Below are 24,285 nucleotides of genomic sequence, written 5' to 3' on the forward strand. Positions count from 1 at the left end.
TACAGTTCCGTTTCGTAGCATTGTGCTTGCAAGATGACATGTAGTGGGCAATAATATAAGTAAAAAATACTTTTGGATTTATTCATGAATTGCGGCTGTAGATGATGCCTAAGTTTAATATTCACCATGCTCTCATGGATAATACTTTTTCACGATTGGGAAACGGATGTTTCCAGAGAACTTTAAACCCTAAATTGATATAACTGACATTATTACTATTGCGGAATTTCATTTATGATCGATCATTTTTGGTCGTAAAATTGTGTTTAGGCTTTGACATACAGTAAGTTGTAATGACGAGTTATACAAATAACTTTCAATTTAATCTGGTAAATTTTAATGAGAAAAAAATTGGTACTGATCAAGTAGGTTAGGTATTGATACCGGGAAATCCCCATGTCTAAATAGCTAGTTTTGTATTTTGGTCTTAATTAAAAACTTACAAGGGAAACAATATGCAACAAAAATAAAGATACGTTGATTCCTTGTTAATTGTGTTTCCACGCCCTTAAGAGAGGCAAAAATGCACCAGAACATGTTAACTCTATAGAAGATTAGATTGAGAGACATTTTTTTACTCTGAAGTTGATAAATTGAACCTAGAAGAAGCAATTATCGATTTCAGCTGGACGGTATACTCTCCTAACAGTTGAATCATTCCAGAAACATAATTCTTATAAAAATGCAGGTAATATTGTCATAATTTAAATATATAAAGTGAATTTTTTGTCAAAAATTATCATAAATTATAATGATTTGCTTTAAGATATTGTCTATCACTAGTGAATTCAACAACATTTATCAATGCTATTACTACAGAACATATTGTTGCACTAGAATTTGTAGCGTCATAAGCAATTAATTTGGAATTTATCGTATTGCATATTTTCAAATGTGTTGCGGTTTCACGCTTTTTGGCGCTGTTATGCCCCTTTGATGTGACCTCACAGAAAATTTCTAAAACTTTTTAGCATGCAGTTTTTGCTTACCAAAAACTTTCAGCCTGAGCCGTGAGATATTAATCACTTCCGCAAGCCCACCCATTTAACTCTCATACTGTAAACATTTATGCTAGTTGATCGCCAGTCAATAAACAGAACAATTGCAACTCGCTGGCTTGCTCAATACCAGCCAACAAAAACTGTGTGGACTTGTATCAGTCTAAGACAATCCCCATTGAAGAAGAAAGGGTAATTCACCAAGGCAAAAAAACATTAATGAGACTCACAATTAATCCGCTCCTTCAAATTCACATTTTAGGGTTTAAAATTGTCATCTAAAGTCAACCGCAAAGATGCCAGCAAGCTTTTGACCAGCAAAGATGGAACACATTACCTGGGCTGCGGTAGTTTCGGTGCAGTGCGACTTTGCCAGGACGAGATTCTTGGTCAAGTTGTTGTTAAATGTGCCATGCTGACAGACCCAAACAGAGACCTGTCAAAGCGTCAAGAAACGTAAGGGCATTGGTGTGTAAAGGAATTTTGTTTTTAAATAAATTTAAAACTTATACAATGAAAGTAGGGATTTCTCTTTTAGTAAAAAAAACATACATCCAAACATAATTGAAGAACACTAAAATAAATAGGTAGTGGCTTTTTTATTGTTCGATATTTATCATATCAGTGTTGTAAACAAGTCATTTTGAAACTATTTAAGTCCAAGTCTAGTCATAATTAGAGCAAGTAACTTTAAGTCAAGTTCTTGTCATAAAAATAAAATGTTAACCGATAAACTCGTCCGAATATGAGCATTAACTCAGGTGAAATATATCATAAACATAATGTGTACCAATCAAATTGTTGTATGTGCAAACATAATGATAAATAATCCAATTAAATGAACTAACTTTATTTCAATTTTCAACCCAAGTCATTTTGACCAAAAGACTTAAGCCAAGTCAAGTCATTTGAAATTACAACAATGGTATTACACAAGAGTTAAAATGAATACGGCTCTGTATTGCAGTGTAGGCAGAGAAGCAGAAGCTCTGTCCAGAATGCAGCACGAAAATATTGTAAAAATACATGGTTACACATGTTGGGACAACAACATTGGTATCGTATTGGAATTTTTGCCAGGAGGAAATTTAGATGGTTTTTTGTTTTCTGATCAGGGTAAAAAAACAAGCTGGAGCCATCGCTTTCGGATGGCATTCCAACTTATTTTGGCTCTTGTCTATCTTCATAACTATGAAGAAGGAAAAATCTTTTGTCACACTGATCTAAAACCAGAAAATATTTTACTGGATGAAGGCTTGAATATTAAAGTTGCAGATTTCGGTTCAGTGAACCTGATTAAAGCCACTAATGCAAAGGCAACCAACCTAAGTATGCCAACCACCAACTTCAGTACAATCCTTTACTCAGCACCGGAATGTGAGAAGGATGATTTTGAACCAAGCCCTGCAATGGACGTATACAGGTGTGCTTCAATATATGGTTTATTATAAGTACATTTTTATTGGGATAAGGCTATCTATTACAATTAAAATGACAAAATAATGGCATGAGTCGACTACTACAATGTGAGCAGTATGTTTTATTAAAAAAAAATTTATGACAAAAAACCAAACAATTCTTGATGACAAAGCGGAGCTCATGAAAATTTTGTCATATAATTGAAAAATTGTCATAACTAAAATTTTTATAAACTATGTAACACATAGTAGTGAGAAATTGTTCCGATCGGACTTTAATATTTTTTATTTTTTCTGTTTGGTTAAGAAATTTTTCAATACCCTCTAGCTCAGTGGTTCTTAACCAGGGTTTGATCGAACCCTTTGGGTTCAATGAAGCTGTTTCAAGGGTTCGGCAAGAATGTCCTCTAAAAACATAAATGCTGTTATTTCAAGCTAAATTTGAATCTCTTTTATGTGCCATGGTGTGTCATGTCACAGTATAAATTAAAAGTTGGCCAATTTAACCTATATAAATGATTTGATTATGCCCAGTTTCAGCTGCTAGGAGGAAAAAATGAAAACTGAGTGAAAATTTGGGGTTCAACGAAAGCTTGCAGAACAACATGGGGGTTCGACAGGTTACCAAAGTTAAGAACCACTGCTAGCTATAAACACAAAAATTGTTTATGTTGAATTTCATGCTGATAAAATGTAATTTGCAATATTACACTCAAATTTTAGTAAAAAATTACCCAAAATCATTTTTACTATCGCTTTTAATAATTTACCCAACAGCTTCGCCATGGTGTTGTATGAAATCATCACGCTGACTCACATCTACAGCGGGGCAAAATTAGCGCAAAACATCCTGGCCATTATGGTCTTTAAAGGGGCAAGACCCAACATGGAAACAGTGAAAGAAGTTGCAGAGAAACAGATCTCTGATGAGGACCGCTGCATATTGAATTGTCTGGTTGACACTATGGAAACATGTTGGAAAACTGATCCTGGCGATAGGCCTGCAAGTAAACAAGGTATGTCAAAGACTTTTTGTGAATGCTGTAAAAATGCACGCAAACAGGCAAATAGTTTGGTTATTTTTTTAGTTTACCTTGGTCTGTGGTTGTTCTAAAAATCTTTTGGAGTATTGAGGCAACTTAATAATATTTTTGTTTGTTTTTTGCCTAATGTTTATTTAGAATATGTAGCTAGTTTTTTTTTTATTTAAAACCTGATTTTATTATTACATAGCTTAGCAGTCAGATAAAACATTGCTATTGATATGTTTTAGTTAAGGAGGAATTGTCCAAGCACCTTTATTTGGTCGATCATGTCAGAATTGAACGTGAAGTTGCCAACCTTACTCAAAGTTCAAGTAACAAACTAGAAGTCAAACCATCTTCTCTGGTAAAGTTGACCACCTTTTCGTTCCCTTTCATTAAGTCTCAAACCTACACAGAACAAGGTATAAGTAAATCAAATAAAAAAACAACAACTGTATTTTGTTATCTGGGATAAATACTTTTGACTAACGTTTGATTAAATGTTGAGATTTTAGATTTATGCCAAAGTTTATCTATGAAAGTTTTTTAGTGCTACTCCAAACTAAACCTATTTAAACGTGTTTTCAATGCAGATGAAATTACAGAAAACATTAAATCACTTTCTCTTGAAGAAGAAGAACTAGTGTTTTGTAAGTTGAAAGTTTGCAACACTTCTATTTGCCACATATAATGAATATTTAACCTAAATTTTTATAGATAATCAAAGCTTTCTTGTGGTTGGCGGAGTTGGTAGTGAACGTGCATGTGTAAAATACAACATTCACTCAGGAAAGAGTGAGCGCATCAAGGTGGGCTAAACTTACTTTTTTTGCTATTATTTGGTAAACCATATAAAATTTTACAAATTTAAAGTTTACTGTTGTTAAAAATTATTTAGAAATAATCCAATCAAGATGTTGCTAATTATATAGAAAAAAATTGTTATGTGCAGGAGTTCCAAATATACTAATAATCCACTAGCCCAGGGCTTCCCCACCTTTTCAGTATGCGAACCCTTTCAATTAATTAAAAACGTTACAAACATAACATTTCTTGATGTTCGCTTTGGCATAGACTTTGTTTGAGTTATGTGCATTTTAAGGGATTTGGTTTGCAAAAAAATTTAAAAAGCATATTAAACAGGAAAAATAACAATTTGATTGATGTAACATTTTGTATAATAAATTATATGGACTTAACGCCCCTTAAACTGTGCAACCTTTAGTTGTGGAAGCCCTCCTCTAGCTCACCAATATTTTATTCTAATATATATATATTTTTGAAACAAAATTGAAATCGTTTTTTTATACTTGATAAAAAAACAATTTCAAACATCTGATTAAAATTAAATTAATGTATTTAATGTAAATTTAACACAACAGAGTCTTATTCACAAGAGGTGTTGTGCTTGCTCAAGTATATTCAACCAAATTGTTATGGTATTTGGTGGAGCAACAGACTCCAATTCGGGATCTGAATCTCTCAAATCAGTTGAATGTTTCAACCAGGACAATACATTTTCTTTTCAGACAAAAATGAGTGTTGCCCGTAAATATGCAGCATGTGCGCAAATTGAAAGTAAGTTTTTGGAAAATAAAATAATGGTATTTACTGATGTAAGATGCACACTTTTTAATACACTACTCAAAAATAATAAAACAGATGACATGTTCCAAGGTCTCCTCACATTTCTCTTGTATTGTCATTGTTGGGGTTTACACTTGTGTTTAAAGAAACATTATGTAGAAATATACAAAAAGAGTTTGCTAATACTTGGGGCAAGACCTAATATGGACACAGTAATTTTAATTAGTATACAGCACACTTTATAAAAAATATATTACTTACATTTAATGATACACTCAAAAATCTTCAAGAGCACCGATATTGCCCAACATTGGTAAAAAGGGGTTAAAAACTATTAATGAATGTATATTCAATTAAATATATGTTGTTGCATAAAAATCTAGAATAGAAAAAAAAATTTCATTATTTATTAAGTTATAATATGAAACAATTGTATTAAAATGCAGATTTCATATATATATCGGGCGGCTTGGATGGCAAGACAAGACTTGCATGTAACGAAATACTAGACACTGATACCTGGGAATGGCAAACTCTATCTGACATGTTATATGAACGATCTGCCCATGGAATGACAGCTATTGAAGGTGTGTTATGTCCAACAAAACAAACAATTCATGTAAAAATCATACATAATGAACATTTCTGTATAATTTTTCACAAATATGAGGTATAAGGACTTTCACAGATTCTCTATATTGCATTGGAGGATTTGACACCCAAAACAACAATTCTTGTGAACACTTTGATCGGAGAAGGAAAATGTGGAAAGAGATTGCTCCCATGAAACATGGCCGCGATGGTCATTCTGTTGTGGCCTTGGATGGAATGCTTTACAGCATTGGTTAGAGCAGTGGTTCTCAAACTTTTGTTAAAAAATTACGCAACGGTCCCCCAGCAATTTTTTAATTGCTCACGGTCCTTAAAAATATACACAAATAAACTCAAAATAACACATTGTTTTTAATTGTATCAATGGGACGGGTGCACTTGCTTCTTTGCTATCAGTTATGTTAACCTCTAATTAACGAATCACTTTATTTGAGTCTAGAAATCACGAACAGTTTTAAAACCGTGCCCACAGTGGCAGCGCAACAAGCTGTAAAAACGTAATTCTCACGAGCACAACGCAATATAGCGTGTGTAATTCATTTTTTTTGGCCAGTTGTGGCACAAGGTGACAGCTCCTGATTTAAAAAAAAAACATTTTTGGATCGTAAAAAAACTATTTTATGTTTTTCAATACTACAAGATTCTAAGCAGTACTAGTATCGGTATCCATCTGATACTAATTTAAAAATTTCAGCCATGACTTACGGTCAAATGCAGCTATTCTACATTGAAAGGTAGATTTACCCAAAAATAGTAGGTTAACAAAAGAGGTAACTAAACTCTCTAAAGGCTAAAGCAAATTTTAGCCAAACAACCTGAAAACCACAACAATTAGACATTTCAATTTAATCTATTTGCCCTATTTGAGGATAGTAATTAATCATTTTGTATCGGATCGCAACAATTTTGTCTAAAATATTGGGTATCGGTATCGGAACAAAATGTTAAGTATCCGACATCCATACTATTGATTATGAATTTTTATCCACAGAATTTCTAAAGAAATAGGTTTAACCAGTTGGTTTGAAACAATTTCAGGTGGCTACAGTAGTAGCTCAATGGAACGGTACGATCCTAGGGTGGATAAGTGGGAAGATTTGGAACCAACATTGACCGAACACTATAATGGAAATGCATTTACAGCGCAAGGAAAAATTTTTGTTGTTGGAGGGTAAGGTGTATCCATCACTCTAGGAAAAAGATTTAAATAGTAATGTACTATTTTTTGCTAACTTATATAAATGTGTGGAGTGCTTACATAGTGGGCTCTGCTAAAAATATATTTCACAACTTTTTTTCACAATTACAACCAAAATCCATCTTGTTAATTTAAATTGAATTTCAAGAAATTCCTAAAGGTTCATTGATGTCATAGCCAAATTTTTAATTCTAGCTACAATTTATACTTCAACAGATCAATAATCATTGAAACTGCTAGAAGTTAATTTCAAAACATTTTAAAATAGAACAAATTTATATAAAAAACAAGTATATATATCCAAGTCAAACAGAAAAACCAAAAAATAAAGCAATACATTTTTTATATTAGATGGAAAGAAAATTCAGTTGAAGTCTATGACCCCCAACAAAATTCCTGGCAGTTTTGCTTCAACACAAGAGAAGAGAGTCTTCATTCCACTGTTGTTATTCTTTCTTAGCAGTAGATCATATACAATTTTTACACCTCAAGTATTTTTTTTTGAGAGAAAATATATCTAAAGGCTTCGACTTTAATTACTTAAGCAACTTAACACAAGGTCTGCTTTTAATAGTTATATTTTTGAATATGCTTTTTGTTTAAAACTGTTATTTCCAAGCTTGGCCCATCCCTTATCGCATTCCAGTACCTTTCCAACAAAGTTCTTTGGCATGGAATGCTTGCCCTAAACTAAAACCATAACACCCTGGTTTACAATTAAAACTGGTTGTTGTTGGCATGTGCACCTAACGTAGGTGTGCATAGCGTTTTTAAACGCCCTGTATTTCTCGTTGAGCGTCAAAACTCCCTGGGATTTGACCAAGTTATCAATAAATGTGCAAAATTATTTCTGGAACACGGTCTTGATAGCCAACACTGTTAAAAACTCCAAATTGCCATGTATAGGCAAGAGGTCATAGAATCCCTTAACTATGTTTTTGTTATGTTTTATGCATTTTAAGTTGAGTTTTACATAATTGTTACTTTTGTCCATTTTAATGCAATTTTTTTAGCCTAAAGGTGCCAAAATAAAGTTTTAAAAGGAGAAATGTTGGCTCTGTAATAACAGACAACATGTAGTTGTTATCGAAGAGCTCACATTTTTTATCTAATTAATGAGCAATTTTGCACTGTCTAGAAACTAACAACCTGAAATTTGTAAAGTTTGGCGCCTAACGTTTTGGTGTATGTATCGTCCAATTTTTTTAATTCTTTGGTGCGATTTATTGGCGGCCACAAATCATGGAAGGCATTCAAGGGACCAGAGACAATCTTTTTAAATGAAATATCGGATCTGACCACTTTGCTGTGACACCTCACGAATGTCAATAGTCAAAACTGTATTGCACATAGGTCACTAAATTCAAGGGTGTGTTAAAGGCTTAGCCTTTAGTGAAACATTTTTTTTAAATATTAGCCCTGCTAAAAGTTTACCGACCAACAATTATGCATTAATTATATTTTATAGTAATATACTGAGTGGCTTGTTAAACACTATTTATTACTGACAACGGTTGTCATAATCAGGATTGCAGTACAAACAACAGGCAGGAAAAATGGGCGCTGGTCTAGAATCCTACCACAACGAAACACCATTTGGGTTAGGGTACAGGTTAGCGTTTGTGTTAAGGTGGGTCAAGTATTATTATTAAACAAAGAATATAATAATACTTGACCCACCCACACCCGAACGCTAACCCGCACCCTAACTCAAATTTTGTGCGTTGATTTTAGAACTGTGGTAGGATTTTAGACCAGCGCTGAAAAATGCAGTCTGTGGTGAGGTTTAAACTCACAAGCTCTAGCATATCAGGATGTTCAGTCTAACAACTGTGCTAGTGCTGTTCATATAAAACAACTTCATGTTAGTGACTTAACAAGCCTCCTCATATAAACGAATTGGGTCTTCCGTGAAAATCACAACTGAACATAATTGGGCGCTGGTCTAGAATCCTACCACAGTTCTAAAATCAACGCACAAAATTTGAGTTAGGGTGCGGGTTAGCGTTTGGGTGTGGGTGGGTCAAGTATTATTATATTCTTTGTTTAATAATAATACTTGACCCACCTTAACCCAAACGCTAACCCGTACCCTAACCCAAATGGTGTTTCGTTGTGGTAGGATTCTAGACCAGCGCCCATAATTGTTATGTCAGGCTGACGCACATATCGTACTAAAAAATACAATTTTAAGGAACTTTTTTGGAGATTGATAACTCTCTGTGGAGCAACAGAAACTTCAGGATGAGAATCACTGGTTTAGAACCTAATAAGTTTACCTGCGTTAGGGGCTTAACATTTATTTACTTCATATTCGTTAATATGACTTTCTATTGTACGCAAGGAACGCAAAACTACCATTTTTCAGATACAGAACAGCATCAATTTCGCAGAAGGCGCGGGAAATTTTTTAAAGATCCGGCATAGAAATCTTATAGGATAGACCCCTGATCTCTATAAAATAGAGAGCGAATATATGTAACATATTCACACCATTGATATTAATTGGACGTTTACCTTATTTTTTAATAGGAAACATTGATAAGAATTAAATGATGATAATTTATTCCTTAACCGAAAAGACGCTCAACTAAACATCACACGCCGAAAAGTCACATAATATATTTCTCTCAATTAGATGAACGAGAAACAAAAAATGCATAAAGGAGAACATTTTTCAGTGTCTCGGAGGACAATTTATTTATCTTTGTACAAAACACAATATGGTAGCTTTATCGATCGTAAAAGAAAGGGTAATATCATACCTTCCAAGGTGGCACCCTATGCTCTTAAACTTTAGGATTTAATGCAATGTGCTGGTGCATGAGCGTATGGCAAGCTAAAGACTAAAGAATTTTGGAGTAGTCTTCCTAACCCAAGTCCTAATCACAAAATAAATAAACCGACTATGTCGAGTCAGGCCCCGACTCCGAAGTGTACGAATCTCCATTTTCATCACTTTTCTATTTGAAAATTAAATCATATAGCATAGGTAAATAGTATGCCCTTACAGTTACAGAGGACAATTCTAGTTTTATCAACTCTTAAATTTGTGATCCTTAAGCTGGGAAAAGCGAAGCATATTTAAAAAAAATCGCTTGACTAGACAGCTTGTGGACGGTAATTTGTTTGTACGAATAGTAATTTCAACGTTAAAGTAATTACTCCACCGAAACTTTTTTGGTTTTAAACCCAATCGGGTCAGCCATAGGTTTCGGGAATCTACAGGGGACCTTCAAGTAAGTTTGAGAACTGTTGTCTTAAATAAGCGTGTAACTGTGCAGATATACTTGTTTATAGAGTTACGGCTGGCCAGACAAATAAACTGGCCGAATATGCAGCGTTCAAAACCTTCGAAGAACTTTAACAAAACAGTTAAATGGACGTTTTAACAGCTTAAAATTGTAACTGTACCAATGCATTGGACGGCTCACTTTTCCGTATTATTTGTAGCCGCTGGTGACAGTCCGTATGCAGCGGAGCAATTTCCTGCCGCTGTCAAACTAGCGGTTTTATTCGGGTGCGACAATGCGACATGCAATTACTAAGTAAACAGGAAATGACAAATGAGCTGTTCTGTACAGAATACAGTTTGAATGCCGAGAGCTTAGACTGCAGCTCTTGCGCACCAAATTCAGTTTTGTCTTACCTAAAGCATAAACACTGTAACACCTCTAAATTGAATTCGGTTTGTATTTCCATTTTAAAACGGAGGTATCAAGTTCGTAACTGCGCATGGCGATAAAAACAATGGGAAAGATACGCATTTTTAGCAACGCCTGAAAATAAACGGCATAACACCAGTTGTGTTACAATAGTCCGTTAAAAGCAACAAAACTCCATGTTAACTGGAAAAATGGAACAAAAAAGCGCGCGGGGAAGTAAAACGTAAAACTATAAACAAACCATCTGCGAAAGTTTTGCGCACAAAAAGCATAATATGTACAAAAATCACTTTTGATAAAATGGCAACGTAAGCGTATAATTTCGTACTTGTCGTATACAAAGGCGGCACAGTTATAGAATATCGCGTCACGAAAAAAGTAATATTTAGAAAAAAGAAAACAATAGGCAGGCGTTGAATCAACAAGACAACGTGATGGCATTTACGTGAGCCAGGGCTCAATACAATCGTGGAAAACAGTTTCGTTGCGATGCCAACTTGTGTGCTTGACACCTGGGATTGTGCATAACTTTAAGGCTCCTCGGTTAGCTAAACTTTGAAGGCCAAAGGTGTCGTCTTGATAAATCTGCGCAAAAAAGTTTGGAGTGTTAATACAATCACCCAAATCACTTTATTACTCTTGGCAAGGTAAGGGTTTCGTTTTACAACTGTCTTTGATTTCCAAACTCATTTAAAGGATATTTAAATAATCGCTACTTGGTACATCTCATTAAGGGTGATTAAATTTTAAAAATCGAGCGGTCTTACTAAAAAAAGGCTTTGAATTTCTAGGTATAGCAACGGATTTTAGGCTTTTTTTACTTGGTTTAACAACGAATTTTAGGCATAAATTTATTAGTTTTAGCAATGGATTTTAGGCTTTGCTTTGCTTTACTAGGTTAAGAAATAAATTTTAGGCTTTTATTTACTACTTTTAGCAACGTATTTTAGGCTTTGTTTTACTAGGTCTAGCAACTAGGTGTCTTACCCGAAGGCTTTTTAGTGGGACAACTTTCTCTTTTTTGTTGAAGCAACTGAAATGGGCCGACTGCCATGGCGCGATGACTCCATCATCCGGACCACCAATCAGAACAGCTTTGTCCAACCTTCTGAAGTTGTGTCTCCACGATTGAGGATACTGGAAATCGCTGTGGCGACTCTCGTTGTTTAGGGCTGCCAAGTACGAGCTGTACTTCATGTAAGCATGTGAATGGTGAGGATCTAAAACAATTAAATATTTAAATTAAAGGTATGTACACTATTAGCTTCCTTTAAACCTTTAATCTTAACCTTTTTCCTTTTAAATGTACCCCTTTCAAATCACCAACCAATTATCGCACTCCCTCCTAGAATTGCTTAAATAACAAAACCATTGTAATTTTATTTTTATGCAAGTAACTGATAACACAATAACATAACACCAAAATTTTAGGTTAGTTTTACAGGATTTAGTTAGAGTTAGCAGTTTATTTAGAGTTAGTTTTACATTTAACTGAGCAAAGAAATAAACTGCTGTAATAGATTTTCTGTGTCTGATTAAGCATCCATGCACCCCCTAGAAACAGTTCTCGAACCTCTGGTTAAGAAACCCTGCTTTAAAGGGTGCAATATACTGCATTAAAATAGGTGAATCCCCACGTATGTTTTTAATTTAGGCAATTAACTGCATTAAAATAGGGCACCATAAGTTTTTTACTTTCAGTGGGAATTAGTTTTTTTATCAGTAAGCCAAACAGTGGCTCTTAGCATTTCAACACAAGAAGACTTTTTAAACTATGTCATGTATATGGATGAAATATATGACATGCTTTAAAGGAAATTGCTAAATATCCACGCTTATAGATTCAGAGTTGGATTGTGGCTCATTTTTGTGATGTGATTATTTTTATTCAGCAGTTCTGCTTTAAACACACTTGCTCACCTTTCCAGTAGTTTCCAATGGAGAAAAGTTGACCATCGACAGTGTAAAAGATTTTGTACAAGTCTCTCTTAAGTGCTGAAGGTAACAACCAGTTGATGAACGATGTGTCTGTGAAAAATCAGAAATATTTTTAAAATAAAAAAGGTTTACATAAAGATTAATTTTAGCTAAAGAATTTCAACAAGAGTTCAACTCGAGTGAGATAATAATGCAATGCAGGTAAAATTTAACTTTAGTTTAACGTGCACAAACTTTGACCTTATTAATTAACAGTTTAGGACTTGGCCCTACACATTAAAAGTTTACCTTTGTAGCATGCAGCAATGTTAAAATATTTTAGTTTCTTCAGACATAAAAATTATATAAAACTTATAGTTTCAACTATGATTAATAAACCTTAAATGTAACCCATTAAACACAGTTAAATACAAACCTCCAAATTGTCCATTTAATGGGGATGACAGTCCAATGAATGTGTGAATGTTGTGTGCATCAGTGGTCTGAATAAGACCTCTTGCAAGAAGACCACCTTTAGAAAAAAAAAACTTGTTTGATTGAAAATGTTAAAATTTGTTTGAATTATTGTTTATTTGATTCTATCCAATATTATGTAATCCTCGGTTGCCTTAAGCAATGTTTGTCGGCCTATTGGTTGTCCACTAATTTGGTTGCGTTGCCATAGTTGCAGTAGTTCGCTGGTTAGATTTATTGAAATTGTTCACAGCAAAATTTCTCAAAAGTTTTAGCAAGTTAATTGGCAAAATACAAAAAACAGCTGATGCCTCACGTAAATTGAAATTGATTTATTTATACGAGTTAAGCTTCGCGTTTATATTCATACATGAAAAAGAGTCAAGAAAACAGGCCTAAAAGTAAAATTTGAACCAGGGCACTAAATAATACAAAAAGCAGCAATCTATATTTTAAAGGTGACAAAACTGTTGACGGAATTTCAGGTTCATATTTAACTTCGCCACTTAATAAAATCAAACCTAAATCCATACCAATAAAATTATTTAGCAATTTAACCTTTGAAGTAAAAATGACCTTTAGCAGCTATTGGACCATCCCTGTCGTTTCAAGAAGAATGTTATGGAAACTAAATTACGACACTATGCCAACTGATCGATATACAACAAGTGGAAATACGAAGTGGTCAGCAAATTATCTGGACAATGCCCCGTCAGGTGTCCACTCAAAACCATTGAACCGTGGTGTCATCGCGCGGTTGTGACCTAGTTTTCCAACGGGCGAGGGTTACCAGCGGTCAAGCGGCTACAAGGAAGCGCACTCGGGCGTGAGACAAAGGTTACTCTCGATCAGCAATTTCGCCACGGGCCACGATCGGCAGCCAATCACGGCGCAGCGCACATGGCGCAACACTTAGGTTACTCTAGGTCACATCTCAAACCAACCTTGCGAGTATCCAATGACGTGAACTCCGTCCTTAGCAGCCTCCATTATAGGGGCGACAATCTCTTTGATCGAGGTTAGCTGACTCCACAAAGGCTCAAAACTCTTGTAGTGATCGAAAACATCCAAAGTGTGAACTTCAGTGCCGGGATGCGCCTAAATAACACAACGAAATTTTGATTTTAAACGCTAATTTAAAACCCTTACCCGCCCAATTCATGCAAAGTTTACTATTTTAGGCACTGGTGTAGAATTGTACGATATTCTCGTTCGGAGGTTGGGTTTGCTAACATTGTTTTGGTTAGAGTGCGAGTCTGGTTCGGGTGGGCCAAGTATTATAATTATATTTGTTTTTCCAAATTATTTCTTCCTTTCAAGTTTAACAACTCGTTTCGTTACTGTAAAAAACGTGGTGAAATTCTAGACCAGCCCCCGAGTATTTGCATGTCACTTAAAAAATACTCAAATTGCAATTTAATAACTTGCCGTCATATCTTTTTTCGTTTTTACATAAATTTGATATTCGTATTCCGTACACAATTACACGGCTTACCTTTTGAATATAGGATTTCAGCTCCGATAAATCTTTGGCATCGTCCAAAATGCCATGAATTAAAATGACTGGCTTGTATCCGTTTGTCTTAATTGTTTGAAGTAACATCACGAAACAAAATTGTAGCCAAATCAATCCTTTGCTTTTGGCGTATGTAGCCATAGCTCTTTGAAATTTAATTTACAATCTAAGTGAAAAGCTAAGTTTCCAGTAAAACTCACTCTGTAAACGTACAACATACAGCGATCAACTAACCATACTTATACCAAGGACAGCACAATACTGTTTACGCAGCAAAAAAGGCAAATATATCCTTGGGACAGTGGTGACGTAACAATTGCATCCTGTTTGTCACAATAGACAAACAAACGACCTTTTGACCACGCTGTTAGACCCTAAAACAGACAAGATAACTGTCGTGCACACACTCATTACTTTTCACTGTTTCTAATGTAAACTTGAGTAGATAATACGATAACCAGTCCTGTCACAGCACCTACACACAAAAAAACAGGGTTCAACTCTAAAAGCGTCCTTTTGGTCTCATCGCAGCAGTTGTTGTAAGTTTCTCTCATTCAAGCGCCGTGCTTTTGCTGCGGTACTACGCTGCGCCCCACAACAAAGAGAAACAAAACGAGAGCTCGCAATCACTACCCGTTGCGTAACGATGGCGTGTTATTATTCTGAACAACACGATTACTGCCAAACGCCAAGGGTGGGAGACAAGACATTTTGCTTGCTGCAACCGGGCCTGCAACATTTTTTTTTAAATAGTCAGAGAGGTTTTGAGCAGCACATGATAAAGGCCATTTTTTGACACTTTTACCACATAGATATTTTATACAAAAAGCATTTTCTAAGCTAATTAACCACGAGTCGTTTTTCGAAAGTAATCTTGCATAATCTAAGTTTAAATCAGTGGTGAAAGTAAGCGTTGCAATATAAAGGGTGTACTTTTTTGCCGGACAATAACCTGTTTAACCATGCAATCCCGACATTTCCTTGAACGTATTTGAACTAAGATTTCAGTTGCACAGTTGTGCACTACATAAAACGTTAACCTCAGGTTGCCAAAATAAAACTTATTTTAACCTCACGCTATGGCGAACCTTTGTTAGGCATATCTAAAAAAATTATGCGCTCTGAGAACTTTTTTCATCATTCTAGAAATAAAATTGATCTACGCGTACATTCACATATGGAGTGAATGTATTCCAACAACACATTTTCAACACCAAGGAAGCTGATTGCAAATGCGGTTAGCTTATCCACGCCAGCTTTTATATATATGTGCCCAGAATTTCGAGAATGGTGTCCACACACTGCCCATGTTTTTCGACCTCGAGTCAACCTATCCTGTCTTTGTCACGCGCTAGTGTTGGAAGGCCTCCTGCAAAACATGTTTTCCGCCCGCCCAGCAACGAGTCTATTGATTCCTTAAGTACAGGCCGTGGCCCAGAAACAAGCCACAAACACTATTTTAGGATGTCACAAAATTATACAATACCCACCCACTCCACCCCCCCAAAAAAATAAAATAAAATTAACTTAGAAAGGTGGGATTTTTGTTGGGGGACATAATATTTTTAGGGATGACGTTACAAAAGTACGTTATTACGTAACGTAGTCAAACAATTATTCATGAAAAAATCGTGCGCAAATCGCAGCTGAAATCATTCCAAAAGTTTCATCGTAAAAAATGCGTTTATTCAAATTGGCAAAACTTTTTATTTGAAAGGGTACGTGACTCATTAGGCGTATAGAAGGAAACGCATATTGTTTTAAATAACAGCATTTGCTTTTTAAGTTTAGTTTAACAAAAACATACATGGCGTCCTTAGGCTGAATAGTTTTCTTGAAAAAAAAAAACGTAGTAAAAAAGGATAAAAGTTCGCCTTTAAAACGAGCCTAGCAAAGATAGTTGTCGTCCTCTGTGATAAGGATTTAGAACCTCGTAGCCAAAGAGCGGATGTTCGCATTCCAATGCAAATAAACTGTTGGGAGGCAGGATTTCTAATATAATGCCTTTTCATTGACAAAAGTCGTTTATGACATGCTTGTCTCCCCAAATTTTGACAATTGAACACGAACCAATTTTTTAGATAAATAGTACCAAAATGTGTTAAAGAGCTACTGATCAAACCTTTATCACGCCACTTGATAGGCTACAATAATATCCCTCCTATTCTGTTTACCGTATACGTTGTTTTTATCTTGGCTTCAATACATTAAAAACGCCATTCGACGCCCTCTTTTGACGAGCCAATCAGCGAAGAGTATTTTTGGACACGTGTTCCAACAGTTGCTTATGGGGTGACAACAACGCAAAGCGAACCCGATTGAACCCGACACATTAAGTGTGGACGGGTTACAAACCCGCGGTGATTGCTCTGTTTTTCTGTCGGGGAGTCGCTATAGCGAGAGGTATGTTGTTTTCGACGACAGCAGAAGTTACGAAAAAAATGTCCCCGATAAACACTTTTTTGTGTGTGTGTGTCTTATGCACAACAGCAATTTGTAGAGTCGGCATGGGGCAATATGTTACATTTTCTAAGGATGTTTTTCATTTCGTCTTTCGAATCACCTTTTTCGCATTGACAATCTATTATTTTTATAAAGCAGCATTTCGGGCATTTTACATATTTTTAAGGACTTTGTTTTATTTTCGCACAGTTCAGGGTTATTTTAATATTTTTCTCAACGATAAGTTTTTCCGCAAGCTTCCTATTGCAACTTTATACACTTAAGCTCATGCTGAAACTATTTCAATTAAGTTTCCCATCATATGTTCGTTTACCCAAGATGCAAGCCATGTGTCGCCATATACCGTTATGCTCAGGAAATACTGAAAGGGATAAGCTTGGCGGGCGGATTGCAAGATGGATGTTTTCGTATTATGGCGTGCCAGTTTCATATCCAGGACATCTTCAAACCGACATAAGTCGTCCGCCTGCGTCTGCGTCTGCACTAATAATTAATATATACAGGAAATCCGCAGAGAAGAGAGAGACAAGACAGGACGACCGCAATATTTGCAGCGCATTACTTGGAAATCGTGCTTAGCGGATTAGCATTTTTAGGGTTAGATACATCCTATATACCAGGGGTGGCCAATACGCGGCTCGCGAGCAGAATGCGGCTCTAAAATCAGTTTCATGCGTCTCTTACGTTCAAGTTGTATGGGAGTTGCAATATTTAGTAAAAACAATTTTCGCGCATAACACGTTTAACATTCCAATATGTCTCAGCAGGTTTTGAAAAATCCTAGTAGATTAAATACGCTGTATTATTTCGCATTTTTCCGAACACGTTGCATACTTCCGAACGAGACTTATTTCATGGCGTCACGTTTTTACCACATACCCTAAACACAATTATGGGATCCATCCCTTTTTAGACCCTTTTCCTTTTTCTAAAATCTAGTCAAATTTAGACAACTTTAACTGCGTGGTGGCATTTATTCAAGACACCCTGCAGTGTTAATCAAAAATTGCTAAATGTAGCCAATAGGCTACACTATATTGTTAGTGTGCAACATTTATAATATATCTAGCTGGGCAAAGGTTGTGCAAGTAAGAAAGATACAGGGTGATATTCACCTCTGTCCATGTTTAAGGTTTTGCTCTTTGCGGTTAACCAAGCAACAAATGCGGCTCTGGGTCTCGTAAGCTTGGCCACCCCTGCTATATACTTAGGCTACAATTTCAAACAGAAACTTGTCCAATCCAACAAGTATGGCTGCTGGCCAGTTCGCCTTTTTGATGTTCGAAGGGTTTGCCAAACAAACACGCCATATCAGCACTGTTTTTTTAGCATTTATGTCGAGCGATTTCGTAAAGAAGACACTCGCCCTTTACCATTGTATTAACTCTTTAAACATCGAGGCAAGATGTGGTGTGCCCAAGCGACGCACTTATCCTTTAGCGTCAGGTAAACCGAACATCAAAACGTGTACATCTGATTATGTGAGTTTACCAACTGCCAGGGGATAAAGCAGCCGCCTGAGTGGACAACATGATTAACCGTTGGTTAAAGACCTAAAATACAACGGCAAACAGCGATGCAAGTTGCAACTAGTTATTAGCGAATTAGTTGCGCAAGCGATGCTAAGCGTTGTTATTCAACTGATCCTGGTTTTATTCGGGTTGAACGATTTTAGTGGATTTAATTGCAAAATCTTCTTTTAATGAATTAATATCATTCGTTTTTGGCCCACAATAAAATAAGCCTAACAGGCGTTCCTGTAGGCGGCCTTGGTGTAGGAAATGATCGGCTCTTACTTTACATGGGATAGCCTACCGATTAACTTATACAACAAATATTATTTGTTGGGTTAAAACAGTTAAATATCCTAAAGCGATTGTTTGAACCAGGGGTCGAAACCTTTTTAGCTCAGGGAGCCATGAAAGCTAAATATTCTTGGTTGTATTTCCATGAGAGCCATATAATACTTTTACATCTAGTTAGGCTATAGGTTGAAAATAGCAAACAGGGACCTTTATTTTGTTCTTATTTAAAAGGACCGCACGTAGGCCTACTAAGCACGAAAAAATCATTTAGCCAAGTTTGCACAACTTTCATTACGGAGCTCCGTCAGAAGAACAAGGCCTTTTGTAAGTTAAGAAATTCCATCAAACGGAAAACAGTCCCGAAAATACAAATAGGGTTTGCGCATCGCCGAAAAATTAACTACTGTGTATGATAAAAAAAGAAAAATAAAGTTAGAAAGCGGCCAAGAAATGATAGCTTAGATTTATCTGTAAGCAATATTATTTTATCAAAAGAGCCACGTGGCTCATAAAAAGCGTCATATATGGCTCGAGAGCCATAGGTTTTCGACCCCTGAACAGTTAAAAGCACACAGAAAGTAATTTGAATTCAGACGAAATTTTCTAATCTGTTGATTTAATAAAACTGACATATAGCCGCCTAACAAAATTTAATACCACTTTAATAAAAAACAAAAAAAGTAAAACAGGCAAGCCTGACTGAAACAAAAAAATAAGATTTTAATGACGAAGCATTATGTGGCCCAATAACCCTAAAAATCTCTTTTGCTTGTCGGAGAAAAGTAATGCCGTCTTTTGGTATCGGCCGCGATACTTTTCATCCTAAATATCGGGTATCGGAACAAAATTTAAGGTTTTGCAAAACATTTTCCTGCCTAACTAATTCTATGGGAGTCACTCAAGCAGAACTGGCGGGAAAACTCCTCTGTTATGTAATTCCCAATTCCCATCTCTACCAAAATACTACGGAATTGGACTAATATTTTAGCGTATAAATCGTATTATAACATATAAAGCACCATCTGGGGAATTTATTAGTATCTATAGCCAAAAAATAATCACTATGCCAGAGGAAAAGGATGATTCAATGGATATAACTTACGACCCAGGCAGTTTGCCAAGTTTACTACCGATTTATTACAAATATATTTTCCCCTATGGGCCCTACTACAAGTGGTTGAGTTATAATTTCTTACCAACAGGTGCGTAAAATTATGGTTTATCAGAAACCATTAAATAATGTATCATGCTTGTCTGGCACTTATGGACATGTTAAAAACTATATAAAAAGGCTATTTTCATGGACAGGACAATAAAGTAGTTAAATTCAAAATAATGACTAATAAATGTATGCATTACTCAGTGAGCCAGGCAAATAGCCTTCTGAAAGCTACAGTTATTTAACCAGGCAGCAAAGTATGTTAAATATTATGGAATTAATCATGGAATAAATCATGGAAATAATGCAGTTTACTATACCTCAGTATACCTAATATGTGCAAAAACGTGTGTGCACAACACAAAATTTGGCACTGCATATCCAAGATCTTGGCGTAAACTTTCATGAAATGCTGACTGCTCCCAACCCTAAGCCCAATCATGTGTAATCACTAATTGGGCTAACATAAAGGCCAGGTTGGAAAGAAAGGCCTGATATAACCCGCAGAGTTTCACATTTGGCCGCGATCATAGCCAAGCATTTTATGTAAAATCAACGTAAAATGCAGTCAGCTGCTAAAATCACTCAAACGCGCAAAACTTTTGTCGCGCTAAAGGTTTTTAGTATAGTAATCTATTTTCAGCCATGCAAATTTTAAACCTAACGTTGTAACCGCCGCAAAAGTTTGGGCGGAAATGTCATCACAGTCGCACAATTTCAAGCTGCAAAATCGTCTCCCCTGCGCAAAATCAAAAATTTCCAATCTGGCATATAAAAGGCACATACAATATACATACAGATTAATCTATATCAGATTATAAAAGTTGAATTTGTAGAAGTATATATATAGCAATATCTGCAAATCTTTCCCTTTTAACTGATTTTTTGCAGCTATATTTTAAACTGCAGCAAATTAAAACAAAATAATTTATTGAAATTTCTCTTGTAGGTGAAACGACAAGCTTCACTCATCGAGAATTTTCCTTCACCCTACAAAATGACATTTACGTGCGCTATCAGTCTTTTTCCAACCAAGCAGAAATGGAAAAGGAAATCCAAAGAATAAACCCGTACAAAATCGACATTGGTGCCATTTATTCGCATTATGTGAGTCTTAGTTTAAAGTTAACTATTTCACCATAAACTTGCACAACTTTTATTTTTATTTTTCAACCAAGAGTATATTTATTTTTTTAAATTACAAATCTTTATTCATTTTGCTGTTGTATTTTATGTTTCTCTGTAAATGCTTTATTTAGCCGAAAGATCACAACAAATATCACAGCGGAGCATTCAAGGCTCTTACAAAGGAATTAGTTTTTGATATTGATATGACTGATTATGATGATGTACGTAAATGTTGCCAGTAAGTTTCCTCATATTTCTTTTGAATATTTTCCATTATATGTGGACAACTACTTTTGTTTGCCTAATTTTTTTTCTTCGTCCTACTGCAAATTTTTAAATTAAAAATGGTACTTTTTTTTCTAAAATTTGTAAATTGTATTTGTTTTTCAGGGGTGCTGACATTTGTCCGAAATGTTGGACTCTGATGAAAATTGCAATTAAAATCATTAATCGTGCTTTGAAAGGTTGGTAGGACTGTGTAACAAGAAATTTACTTTTAAAACTAACAGCTGTATTTCAGATGACTTTGGTTTCAAGCATGTTTTGTGGGTTTACTCTGGCAGAAGAGGTGTTCATTGTTGGGTCTGCGATGAAAAGGTTGGTACATAAAACAAATTTATTTGGTCAACAAGAAAATTACATATTCCCTCAATATAATTTGCATACAATATAACTATCAAATATTTTTTTTTATGTATTGTTACCAACTTTGTACATTGGTTCAATCACCTAAAATTGTAATCCCATTGCTCTAATCGGACACGAATGTTATTAAAATAATTTGCTGAAACAATGGCGTGAAAAATAAAAAAAAAATGGAATATTAAGACTAAAAGTATTTATGATGATCCTAAATTAGGGTCACAAAACTTTTGGCCTGACCATCGCAGGTCTGATAATTGTTGGGATTTACGATTGAACTTTATTAACTTAAATATTGTTATAAGAAGAAAATATAAGTAACTATATAACAACTTTATTGGGCCTTAAATTGCAAAGCAGTTTAAAATTTCATCAAAATTTATTTTGAATTGCAGTCTTCAATATTTCAACTGTACTTCTAGGTATTTTTGAAATCCTAATAATAGCAACATATTAGCCAAAACCATAAGTTAAATAAGGATAACAAATAAATAAGCTATTTTAGTGCGTTTATATTTCACCAGGCAAGAAAGTTGTCAGCACATGCTCGCTCTGCCATTGTCGAGTACTTAAGTTTAATACAAGGTGGAAATGTGGAGAAAAGGGCAAATATGAAAGAGCCAGTTCATCCATATATCAGGTTTCTGTTATAGTTTGTTTATTTTATATCTTCTTTTAAATCAAGTGTCGGTGTCAAAAAATGATTTGAAGTAATATTGCCTAGATAATATATAGTACATGGCATTCGAATAAGACATCTTATCAAGAAATATACTGTGTAGGTAACGCTTTGTAACACTGTTTTTATTTAGACACTGTCTGCAAACAGTGAACAAATACTGGGATACTTATGCTCTGGTCGACCAGGAAATTTTGAGTTCCCAAGAAGATTCAGAAAAGGTTTTGCAACTCATTCCAGATGAAAACATTCGGGCCTCATTGCAAAAACTCTTTAAAGGTGTGAACAGTTTATTTTATCCAACTAAGTGTTTTTATCGATTTAAAAAAAGACTTATGTAACGATAACAAATTATTGATCTACTTTTTGGCTTGGTTGTGTGTAGCTCTGGCATTTATGTAGTGTTCTCACTGATCTGTCAATCAATTTTGTAGAAAAAGATCTTGAACCAGCACAAAAGTGGAAAAAAATCCGATCAGAATGTTCCAGTAACTATGAAATGGTATGTATCTAAATAATTGCAGAGCCGCCTTTGTGACGTAACAAACTCACTTTTGCAGGATCCCAAAAGAAATCGCAAGTTACGGTACACAGCTCCTGAAATCATGCTGGAATACTGCTTTCCCCGTTTAGATGTTAATGTCAGCAAAGGTGTCAACCATTTGTTGAAAAGTCCTTTCTGTGTGCACCCCAAAACCGGTAAACATAAACAAAAAAGCACTTAATCTACTAAATATATCCAAAAAACGCTATTATATAACTACTTTTCTCTTTGTACATCACCCAAAAATAATATAATAAGATAATTATACTATCAATTTTTGGTATGTTAATGTTATTTGCCTTATGCTCCTGTAGCAAACCATCTAACATACTTTTAAAATATATAAAATTATTTGGTTTAATTATTGTTTGGTTAAATTTCAGTTTATTCAGTTTTCATTTTGTTCTGGTATTTGTAAATGTGTGCCTATGGTAACACATACAAATTCCGTTATGTCAAACCCCAGTTTTAAGTCTGAATCGTGTTTTCAGGTCGCGTTTGTGTTCCGATCGACGCAGATGCAGTTGACCAATTCGACCCATTCACTGTTCCAACTGTTAGGTAGGTTATTAACACTAGTTGACCCAACAGGAAGTTCTGTTAAGCAAAAAAACTAAATCCGTCACATCTTGTTTGTGTTTCAGTGAACTATGTGCAGAAGTGGAACAAATTCAGGTACAAGACACAAACACATCTGAGCCAGCTAAAGATGAAGGTAACATACCTTGCTGAAATACCCAAACTTGGTCAACAAACTGGGATTGCTTTACAATATCTTTTTGTGCTTTGCATAAGTTGGATAACATTTGTTGATTTTGTAGCTGTTTACCTTATTAAAATATTTTTTTATAATTGGTTTGCAGACGAAAAAGTGCAAACTTCAAAAAGAAAGCCGACAAATTTGTTCAAAAAGACCAGACTTAATGAATATATGATGGTTTTTGACACTTTCTTAAACACGATTAAAGCAAGCTCTAAGAAACCAAAGGGTATGATTCAGTGGAATTTGATTTGTGATTAAAGTTTATTTACCTAAACCTGCAACACCCTTCAATGTGTTTTCCCTATAGCCGAAGTCTAATAAACCAAATCTCATAGTTTCAGTATTATCTATTGTAACTTTCAACTGGGTTGCATAATTTTTGCCTAGATTTCCCGATTAAAAACCAATATTAGTTGTTCAGCAAAATAAAAACGCGATACCCTACGAATAGTGATAAATGGCCAGGCTTGTTTAAATCAAGAATTTGCTAACAGATATTAGAGTACACTAATGATTGTTTTACATTTCAGAAGAAAACATGGACTTCTGATGTCCCCCACTGTTTATTGTGCGATATTTGCATTTTGCTGATTGAATGTGTTTGTACAAATTGTAATAATAAAAAATATTACTCTCAGGAAATGTGTATTTTTAGCCATATCATATCGTATTGTGAAAAAGTAGGAATTGAT

At 35.1% G+C, this 24,285-nt stretch overlaps 3 protein-coding genes across 5 annotated transcripts; 2 read left to right on the forward strand and 1 right to left on the reverse strand.

Annotated features, from left to right (window-relative positions):
- Positions 1 to 457: 457 nt before the first annotated feature.
- On the forward strand, positions 458 to 7,864 carry LOC146133562 (receptor-interacting serine/threonine-protein kinase 1-like). 3 transcript variants are annotated; one of them, XM_083397364.1, is made up of 12 exons: positions 458 to 688; positions 1,261 to 1,454; positions 1,966 to 2,421; positions 3,194 to 3,432; positions 3,690 to 3,863; positions 4,035 to 4,091; positions 4,159 to 4,250; positions 4,824 to 5,019; positions 5,475 to 5,615; positions 5,699 to 5,872; positions 6,679 to 6,811; positions 7,190 to 7,864. In XM_083397364.1, the coding sequence occupies exons 1-12, from the start codon at positions 683 to 685 to the stop codon at positions 7,296 to 7,298; spliced, it is 1,971 nt and encodes a 656-aa protein (XP_083253490.1). In that variant the 5' UTR covers positions 458 to 682; the 3' UTR covers positions 7,299 to 7,864. The 3 variants fall into 3 exon arrangements, with proteins under 3 accessions (XP_083253490.1, XP_083253491.1, XP_083253492.1); XM_083397365.1 differs by having other exon boundaries at positions 5,717 to 5,872; XM_083397366.1 differs by lacking the exon at positions 458 to 688 and having other exon boundaries at positions 1,277 to 1,454; positions 2,114 to 2,421.
- Positions 7,865 to 10,519: 2,655 nt separating this feature from the next.
- Positions 10,520 to 14,641, reverse strand: LOC146133563 (lysosomal thioesterase PPT2-A-like). Its single transcript, XM_083396952.1, has 6 exons — positions 14,390 to 14,641; positions 13,839 to 13,992; positions 12,857 to 12,952; positions 12,424 to 12,531; positions 11,491 to 11,723; positions 10,520 to 11,088 (listed from the first exon to the last, which is right to left on the reverse strand). Exons 1-6 carry the CDS (start codon positions 14,549 to 14,551, stop codon positions 10,945 to 10,947), a joined length of 897 nt encoding a protein of 298 aa, XP_083253078.1. The 5' UTR covers positions 14,552 to 14,641; the 3' UTR covers positions 10,520 to 10,944.
- Positions 14,642 to 19,621: 4,980 nt separating this feature from the next.
- On the forward strand, positions 19,622 to 24,230 carry LOC146133564 (DNA primase small subunit-like). The gene is made up of 13 exons (XM_083397519.1): positions 19,622 to 19,880; positions 20,787 to 20,944; positions 21,097 to 21,203; positions 21,356 to 21,429; positions 21,486 to 21,562; positions 22,132 to 22,247; positions 22,420 to 22,565; positions 22,721 to 22,788; positions 22,847 to 22,985; positions 23,322 to 23,391; positions 23,475 to 23,545; positions 23,694 to 23,819; positions 24,124 to 24,230. Exons 1-13 carry the CDS (start codon positions 19,742 to 19,744, stop codon positions 24,141 to 24,143), a joined length of 1,311 nt encoding a protein of 436 aa, XP_083253645.1. The 5' UTR covers positions 19,622 to 19,741; the 3' UTR covers positions 24,144 to 24,230.
- The last annotated feature ends 55 nt before the right edge of the window (positions 24,231 to 24,285 follow it).

This window comes from Ascidiella aspersa, chromosome 9, assembly GCF_963924565.1.
Source record: "Ascidiella aspersa chromosome 9, kaAscAspe10.2, whole genome shotgun sequence".
NCBI classification, from domain to species: Eukaryota; Metazoa; Chordata; class Ascidiacea; order Phlebobranchia; family Ascidiidae; genus Ascidiella; species Ascidiella aspersa.